The sequence below is a fragment of the Castanea sativa genome, chromosome 1 (assembly GCF_040712315.1).
Source record: "Castanea sativa cultivar Marrone di Chiusa Pesio chromosome 1, ASM4071231v1".
Classification (NCBI taxonomy): domain Eukaryota; kingdom Viridiplantae; phylum Streptophyta; class Magnoliopsida; order Fagales; family Fagaceae; genus Castanea; species Castanea sativa.
The window spans coordinates 29,984,605-29,994,535 of NC_134013.1; the positions used below are offsets into that span (position 1 = coordinate 29,984,605).

General features: G+C 39.2%; 1 protein-coding gene across 1 annotated transcript; it reads left to right on the forward strand.

Annotated features, from left to right (window-relative positions):
• Positions 1-3,254: 3,254 nt before the first annotated feature.
• LOC142617941 (putative polygalacturonase) lies at positions 3,255-8,806 on the forward strand. The gene is made up of 5 exons (XM_075790918.1): positions 3,255-3,980; positions 6,273-6,393; positions 6,777-6,951; positions 7,469-7,539; positions 7,895-8,806. Exons 1-5 carry the CDS (start codon positions 3,639-3,641, stop codon positions 8,539-8,541), a joined length of 1,356 nt encoding a protein of 451 aa, XP_075647033.1. The 5' UTR covers positions 3,255-3,638; the 3' UTR covers positions 8,542-8,806.
• The last annotated feature ends 1,125 nt before the right edge of the window (positions 8,807-9,931 follow it).

Genomic DNA, 9,931 nt, shown 5'->3' on the forward strand with positions numbered 1-9,931 from the left:
CAAGCTGCTTCATCAGATGAAGATAGGTCCAACTTGGGTGTTATGGTCACAGATGTTAAAACCTAAGATGCTCTTTGGGCCCTAAAAGCCTTCAAAGCATCAGGACCCGATGGCCTTCATGCAGGATTTTTTCAAAGGTTTTGGTTTACTGTGGGGGATTCGGTCAAGGCGGAGGTGAAGAAAGCTTTCACAAAATGCAGAATTCCTAAATACCTCTATAGAACTAATCTTGTATCGATTCCAAAAATTACTGGGCCTGAGAGTTTGGGTAATTACTGGCCAATCAGTTTATGCAATATGGTGTATAAGATTCTCACCAAGTTCCTTGTAGCTAGGATCAGACCCCATCTTGATGATCTTGTCTCCCCTCTCTAATTTGCTTTTGTCCCGAGTAGGAGAAGCGTGGACAATGCCATTGTGGTCCAAGAGCACACCCATACCATTAGTAATAAGAGAGGTAAAGTGGGCTACATGGCTATCAAAGTGGATTTAGAAAAGGCCTATGATAAAATTGAATGGAGTTTCATTCGTGAAGTGCTTATCAATGCCAATTTTTCCCATAATTTGATAAGCCTTATTATGAGCTGTGTATTGTCGGTCTCTACTTCCATTCTTTTCAATGGAGGTGACATGGAGCCTATTCTCCCCTCACGAGGAATTAGGCAAGGAGGCCTGCTTTCTCCTTATTTATTCACCTTTTGCATGGAAGTTCTTAGCTATCTCATTGAGGAAAAATGCAAGGAAAAGAGATGGACTCTTGTCAAAAGCTCCATCAATGGGGTTGCCTTTTCGCATCTATTCTTTGCAGATGATTTGGTGCTATTTACTAAAGCAGCCCATAATAACTGTTCAACGATAAGGGATGTGTTGGATGCCTTTTGTGACAGATCTAGTCAGTCCATTAGTGCAAGCAAATCAAGGGTCTACTTTTCTCCAAATGTTGATGTTGATACTATGGAATCTTTATGTGATATCTTAGGATTTCATTCAACCCCCAACCTTGGAAAATATCTCGGGTTTCCCATAAAACACCGTGGAGCAAACAATGAGGACTTAAACTTTGTGTTAGATAGGGTAAAGCAAAAATTGGCTGGTTGGAAAGCCAACCTTCTTTCCTTGGTAGTTAGGGCTGTTCTTATCCTAGCTTCTACTACTACCATATCGGCGTATGTCATGCAATACATGGCTCTTCTAAAGAAGTTGCTTGATAACATTGATAGGGTAAATCGAAACTTTTTGTGGGGATTGACGGAAGATGTCAAAAAAATTCATTGGGTGGGATGGTATAAAGTAACCAAACCTAAAGAGGAAGGGGGTCTAGGTCTTTAATCAGCCAAGGGAAGGAACCAAGCCTTGTTGGCTAAGCTAAATTGGAGGTTTCGTGTGGAGAAGGATGCCTTGTGGGTTAAAGTTCTCAATAAGAAGTACTGCTCAAACTGTAGGCTCAATGCCAAAATTGTGAAAGACTTCCTTATTCTAGGACTTGGAAGGCCATGAGGATGGGGGGTGAAGTCTTTAAGAAAGGAATTAGGTGAATATCGGGAAGAAATAGCTCCTTGAGTTTATGGCATGATAATTGGATGCCTATTGGTTCATTAAGAGCTCTTATTCAAGGCCCTCTTACTATTAAGGATGAAGCTTTAAAGGTTAAAGATGTTTTTGGTCCGCAAGGTTGGGATTGGTCTAAGGTATCTTTTCAGATTCTAAACCAAGTCCTCATGGATAGTAATTTCATTCCTTACTCTACAAGAGTTGATCAAGGGGAAGATAAGCTGACTTGGGCAGGAGCTAATAGAGGGGATTTTGACTTGAAGCATGCCTACTATATAGCCACGGGCTGTGGGGCTGATGGAGGAGCTTTTCCTTGGCAATGGGTTTGGAAGCTTGAAACATTGCCGTGGATCAAGACTTTCTTATGGCAATGTTTGCACAACAGTGTTGGAGTGAGAGAATACCTTGTAAGGAAAGACATTAATGTTACTGATATCTGCTCTTTATGCCAAAGGGAACTTGAATCCATTCTTCATAGGTTAAGGGACTGTGAGGCAGCGAAATTTACCTGGTGTCGCTTGGGAGTTAATGAGTCTAGTAGCTTTTATGAAGGCAACATGGATTTTTGGCTTAAGAAGAATTGTATGGATAATAGGTGTAGGGTGAGCAACCAACCCCCTTGGAAACTTGTTTTTTCTTTTGCAATCTGGCTGTTATGGAAGCAGAGGAATGATGTGGTTTTTAAGAACCAAGATGTTCAGCCCAAGGTTCCTAAGAATGCCCTGTTTCATGCTTTAGAATTCCAGCACTGTGGGCTGACTCCTAAGCTCTCAGGTAGCAAGAAAGTGGTGCGTATTAGATGGGAAAAACCTCAATCTGGGTGGTTCTGCCTAAACACTGATGGTTCAACTCTAGGAAGCTCTAGCAGAGCTGGTTGTGGTGGTTTCATTAGGGATGACCAAGGGGAATGGGTAGGGGCTTTTCCAGGAGTCTTAGCTGCATAAATAGCTTTACCACGGAGCTTTGGGGCCTTAGAGATGACTTGATGCTCTGTAACAGCCTACAATTGACTGCCGTAGACATCCATCTTGATGCTATTGCAATTGTTCAATTGCTGTCCAAGCCATCAGATGCAAATCTTGTTGTTATGCCTTTGCTTGAGGATTGCAAGTGGCTGATTTCCCACATAGGCCAAGTCCGGATTGGACATTGTTATCGTGAAGCCAACTCGTGCGCTGATTGCTTGGCTAGGATAAGGACTGCTTAGGAAAACAATTTCATTTTGTATCATGATCCGCCTGTGGATCTTTTGGAGCTTTTAAACTCAGATAAGGCTGGTTTGTACCATAACAAAACTATTGCTGATATTCCCCTCCCCTCTTAGTTGTTAATGAAATTTCCTCCTTATAAAAAAAAATAGAGAAAAAAAAATGTAGTGCAATTTTTTTTTATACAAAATAAAAATTCTACTAAAAAATAATTTAAATGTATATTTATATAAAACTCTTTTTTAGAGACTTGAATCCTGATTTTTACCACCACACTGCTATGAAGTGATCATGTCAAAAGCGGGCAAGATATGAAATGTAATTAATAAAATGTATATAATTTATTTTGCTAGGAAGTAGGAACAGTTGAACAAATAGAGAAGGCCGGCCTACCCCAAGTCCCAACGGCTTTTTCGACGGGTCGCTAAACATTTTAAATGTCACGTCACAACATTTCACACACATTATTTAATACTTCTATCCATCTTTCCTCTCGTCACACTTTCACTGCCTTTATTAACTACTCGCTAACTTTTCCTCTCTTAGCTACTCACACTCATTTACTCTCTCCAAAACAATCACTCCCAGACAAACAAAGCCATCTTCCTCTTCTTCAACTTTCTCTCCCAGTTTCTGCTTTCCATTCTTAAATAAATTATTGCTCAAACTCATAAAGACTTTGGCTTGGATCTATCTCTTTGTACCATTTCCAGATCTACCATAAATATTTCTTCTCGAATATTCTAAACCAAAATCTTCAAGTAAATTTGTGCTTTTCCTCTTGTACTCACTCTCAAAATCTCCTACAACTTAAGCCCTAAAAAAAATAATCTCTTTGTTTATTATTATTGCCCTCAAGAATAGCTGAATTTTACGAAAATGCTACGGTTCTTGGTTTTGCTCTGCATTTTCTCAACCGTTTTGCCGTTATGGAATTTGGAGAAGTGCGTAGCGGCTGAGGATTTAATAACGTGCTCCGGGATAGTACCGATGAGGCACCGAAACGACAAGATCTCGATCACCGACTTCGGGGGAGTCGGTGACGGGAAAACGTTGAACACGAAGGCGTTTCGGGAAGCGATATATCGGATTCAGCACCTGAGGAGGAGAGGTGGCACGCTGCTTTACGTGCCTCCTGGGGTGTACTTAACGGAGACGTTCAATCTCACTAGTCATATGACGCTTTACTTGGCTAGAGGTGCTGTTATCAAAGCCTCTCAGGTAAAACTCGTTCTTAAATTTTATGCAATGATTACAATTATACATTACTCAGCCCTTTATTTAAGCAACAATTTTAAGTGTTAAACAATATTTTCAAAAAATACATGCTAAAACAACATTAACAAACGAACCTCAATTTCACAACACCTTAAACATGTTTTAACGTCGGTGCGTAATAAAACTAGAATCAGCACTACACGTGGCATTTTTTTTTGACACATGTTCACGTTGTATTGGGTCGAATGCATTGAATCAAGTAGTATACATTGGTGTGAATGGTTATGTTTGGGAAGTTATTGGTTACAAAAATTAGTTAACATCTTTAGTAGTTTTTGAAACATGGTTAATTTTGGACCAGTTCTGTTTTAGTACGTCTTTAAAATTTGGAAGAAAAGATAAATAAAATGAGTTATTACATAGTTTTGTTGGTATAGCTTATAATGTAGTGTAACGTAACTTTGTTGAAGGCATTAATTTTTTTTTTTTGGTTGTGTAAGCGGGATTTGAAGTCAGGCCTTTTGTTTGAGAACAAGAGATTTTATTGAATGAAGTAAAAAGTAAACCCTTTTTATTTTAATGCAAATGAAGAGGATTTGATATTCAAGGAAAAAAAATGAAGAGGATTTGATTGGGACATTTGTTGGTATAATTTGCTGCTTTGGTTAGTAAAAGAGTTAAAAGTAATGGGAAAAAAGACAGTCTTCGGCCTTGCTTTGGAAATAAATTTGGGGCTTTAGATTGGTTTAAGGAATAGAATGGGCATAGTTGAAGATGTAATCTTTGCAAGATGATTATTGTTTTGGTTGGCTTTGTATAATAGAAAAAAGATCATATTTTAGCCAAGGAAGTCCAAAATTCATCCACTATACAGACTTGTGTAAAAATACATGGTTCATGTAAATTTACATTAACATTATTAATTTTACATTTAGTTTTTTTTTTTTTTTTAATGTATTTTGAGGATAAAGGGAGAGTATGAATGTTTTGTATAAAAAAAGAGAAACAATTAACAAATTAAGAAAAATTAATTAAATTTCTATGCTAAGATAGACTAGAATTTTTGCTATCAGTGAGAAAGATTAGTGTGGAATTCAAGAGGTTAAACTGTTAAAGAGATTTCCATGATCTATGGTGGGTCCGGGCTTAAATAAGAAAAGAATATGGTGTGTCTGATGTAGCATGTTTGCATGTGCATTACATTTACAGTGTAGACATATTAAGTTTGTTGGACAGCTAGATTTCTGGCAAGTGGTCTTGTCGTATTTGATAGTGTCACGTTAAACTAGAATATTGATTCTTCCATATCTCCATTGGCTTGTGAGGGATGTGAAATTGTTAATACTGTATGTTGTTTTCACTTCAAGGATTGTATTAAAATATGGCAAGATTGTTAGTCTTATTTGAAAGGACAGAGTGTCAATTGCCCAAAATTAAAATTATGTTCTGCTCTTGCATTTTTTTGTGGCCGAAAACAATGCCACCCCTGATCACCTGGGGATAGGACACCACATCTCTGGTGGATCCCATATCCTTCTGTATTTGGAGCCCTACCTGACATGGATGGACATCTTGTCCTGTGTACAGTTGTACTTGTATCATGCTTTTGGGTTTTGGTAGCTCATAATGCACAGCTTTGAGTTGGGGCCATGAACCATGGCCTTTGGAGAAAGAGAGAGAGAAGGGTGCAGAGTATAGTTAACTGAAAAAATAGATTAATTTTATTCTACTTTACTCCCCTTCTTCCCTCCCTCAGTCCAAACAGACCACTAGTTTGCCAAGGTGGGTATTGAAACCTTTAATGCATGTTACCAATAATAGATGGGCTAAGGCTAACCATGGCATTGCTTTCCTCAAAAGACATTTTTCTCTTCACTTAATCCTTTGCCCTTGCAAAACCATGTCAATTGCTTAATGAGCTCTATGGTTCAAAAAATGACATAAGATACATTTGGAATGGTTTTTGTTTCTTGCTAGAAGGTCCTCATAGGGTACCAGTTTCTGCTTTTAGGTTTGTTCCTGGCCCTGGGTTTAATATATCAACCATTTCATTAAATGAAATGTTTGAAAAAATTCACCACCAGATTGGATTGGGTTCCTTTATTATACTCAGTAATGTGATTTCCTGTAGATACTCAGCCTTGTTATAAATTATCTTTGAAAATATTTTCAATCTAATGAAGAAATGAAAAGGTAAAAGAATTAAAAGCCTTAAATAACTGCTCGTTTATTCCTTACCCCAGCTTTAGTGAATTTTACGTTGTGTTGAACTTTCTTCCTTGCTTGATGCTTCAGGATACTCAGAATTGGCCATTAATTGCTCCTTTGCCATCTTATGGAAGGGGGAGGGAGCTTCCTGGAGGAAGATATATGAGTTTTATCCATGGATATGGACTTCGTGACGTAGTAATTACTGGTGGGTATCAACAAGAACTTGTGTCATTGCTTGTGGTGGCTTGTAGCATATTTTATAGATCTCTACTGTCTAATTATCTTAAATCATTCAGTTATTAATAATTGGAGCACCCTCTTTCAGACACTAGATGCTGCATATTAGAGAAGTTCACATCTAAGTATGTAGCTAGAAATATACCTCATGAATGTGTAATGTTGTATTTATTTATGACTATTAGAATATGTGGCCATTGTGTTGTTTAGTAACAAAGCACATGCTTGTAAGGTGTGAGTTTTTCTTGACTCGAAGTAAATGGAAAATTTCAACCTAGAACTACAGGTTTCAATACCAAACGTCATATCTTACACTTGTCTTCTGTTTTGCTTCTTTAATGATTTTCATAGGTGAGAATGGGACAATTGATGGCCAAGGAGATGTCTGGTGGAACATGTGGAGGCAGCGAACTCTTCAATTTACTAGACCGAATCTCATTGAATTTATGAACTCTAGAGAAATTATCATTTCAAATGTTATTTTCCGGAATTCGCCCTTTTGGAACATTCACCCTGTCTATTGCAGGTACTACCATTAAACTTTATTTTTGCAAATTTTTGTGTTGGAACTGAACTTCACAATATACATTTCATATAAGTATCTTAGAGAAATTGACAGTGTATGGCTCATATTGTATATGGTTCCAGTCCTATCAACTGGTGGGTGAATAAGGAGATTATATTTTCAATTCTGATGTCTAAGTTAAATATTTTGTCTTAGAATGTCAAAATAAATATTAATTTGCTACGCTCTTAAGCTTTAAAAGGGGCTGCATGTTCCATCTGGGTCCAGTTTACCTGGGCTAAATACTTCAATGCAGTCCAATAATGTGAAGTAGGCAAATTATTTTTATGGAACTTTCAGATCTTCAGCGAGTTTGCCAATAAATTCAAAATTTTGAATTGAATTTACATTGTACTGACCTGCCGAGATTCAGTACAGAATTCTTAAATTTTAATGTTTTCATACAGCCCCTTAGGTAATCCTAGGATTGGATGGGTAGAGCTGTAATCTCATCTGGTGCCTCTTTCTTTTTCTGCAGCAATGTTGTCATCCGCTATGTTACAATATTGGCTCCAGCTGACTCTCCCAACACTGATGGCATTGATCCAGGTAAAGCAATCTCTGATGCTATCTATTTAGTCTTTCTAACCAATCTATTAATTTGTTTATTCCTAGATTCTTAGTTGATGGAGCAGATTACTTCTCATCCTTCCTTACTCTTGCTAGTCTTAGAATATCAGAACTGTGTAGCACAATAGAGGAAATCACTGAAGGCTACGATAGATAGGCTGGTTTAATTCTGGGTTAGACCCCACAACCATTGTTTGCCCCCCTATTGATAGTGTTACCTTTGCTAGTGAAGTATCTTGTGGGTGGAAGACAACCACATATTTCTGGTAGTTTCGTTGAAAGAGTGATGTTCGAGAAATTTTAATTTTATATATCCTTAAATTTTATGATACAGATTCAAGCTCTAATGTCTGCATAGAGGACTCGTACATAGCAACCGGAGATGACCTTGTGGCAGTGAAGAGCGGGTGGGATGAATATGGAATTGCTTATGGTCGTCCTAGTTCTGACATCACAATCCGACGGATAACAGGATCATCCCCATTTTCTGGAATTGCAATTGGAAGTGAAACCTCTGGTGGGGTGGAGAATGTCTTGGCAGAACACATAAGCCTTTTCAACGTGGGAGTTGGTATCCATGTGAAGACAAACATTGGTAGAGGAGGGCTGATAAGAAACATTACAGTATCTGATGTGTATATCGAAAATGCTCGAAAGGGGATAAAGATTGCCGGCGATGTTGGGGGTCACCCTGATGAGAGATACGACCCAAATGCTCTCCCTGTCGTCAAGAATGTCACCATTACAAATGTTTGGGGAGTGAAGGTTTTGCAAGCAGGTTTAATAAAAGGCCTGAAGAGCTCCCCTTTTACAGGGATTTGCCTCTCAGACATCAACCTTCCCGGTGATACTCAGGCAAAACGAAGTCCTCCTCCTTGGTCGTGCTCTGATGTTAGCGGAGCAACTCACCAAGTAAGCCCATGGCCATGTTCAGAGTTGTCCCGCAGTGTTCAGGGTAACTCATGTTCCAGTCACTTCTAAATTCTAATAATATTCATGTAAGTTTCCAACTCAGTTGAAGTAAGCTACAATGATTTTTTTTTTTTTTTAAATTTATTTAAATTTCAGAATGTAAAGCAAAGAATTGTTTCCCACAACTACTAATCCAATTCTCTGCATCTCTAACAATCTTTGTACTTAAACACAGCAAGCCTCTTGGGAATCATGTAACAACATCCAGCTAAACTGTTTAGCTGGATGCTCCTTCATTTCAAGATTGATATTTTATTTCCCGAATTTAACAACATACGCGTTCTATATATTTCTAAATCATGAAATACATTCATTTTTTTTTTTGTTTTTTTTGAGAATTGTTTAATACTAGTAGCATCTCATAACACAATGTAAACGAAGGAAAGTGTATAATACATGTATTATTATACTTACACATCTCTCAGGGATGCAAAGATTATTTACAAAAAGGATTAAAATCCCACACAACACACAACTAGTTCATAAAAACCCAGACATACATAATAAGCGCATAAAATTAAAAGTAAAAGCCTTCTTCTATATAATCAAACATAGCTTCAAAAGTGATGATTCAAAAACTTGCGGATCTTCCTCATAAACCCACCCTCGTGTTTATGCTCATGCCCGTGCTCGTGCTCATGCTCGTGCTCGTGCTCGTGCTCGTGCCTGTGTTTATGCTCTCTCTCCTCGTGTTCCTCTCTGTCCCACACTTGACCCTCCACGTGGCGATGATGCCTCTTCATCTTCATCTTCATCTTGGTGTCCACGTCATCATCGATATGGAACCTGGGCCCACCGTGCCCGAACCTCTTCCACTTCGCAGGGGCCTGACGCACCATTCCTCGATCGGAGCTCGAGTCCTCGTTGGCGGAGGACAAGATCATGTCGTTACCGTACGGAACCTCACGGTCAATTGTGGACTGGACTACTATCGGTTTGGATCCCCACTGCTTGAACTCGCGGATTTGGTCCTCGCTTTTGTCGTTGTCGTTGTTGTCGTGATCGTAGTGCTGGTGGTGGCGGAGGTGGTGGAAGCGGTGGAAACGGCAACGGTGGCCGTGACGGAAATATAACGGGATCGGACGGCTCCCGAAGCGGTGGTTGAACGGGCGGAAGCTGATTGTCTTTAACGGAATAGAGACGGAGTCGTCTGATTCTGTTGGAACCTTCAACTCGGTGACGGTGACGTCAGCTTCTTCCAATTTGGGCTGGGTTTCGTCGGTGGAGGTGGTCTCGGGTTCCAATTCCACGACGGTAGCGGGTTCGGACTCGGGTTTCTCGCTGGGTAAGAGGATCATGGTGTTGGGCACGGATCCGGGCAAGTGAAATGACTCGCCTTCATTTTCCGGTAGATCTAACGGAATAAAGGCGTGGCAGAGGGCGAACAAGAAGAAGATAA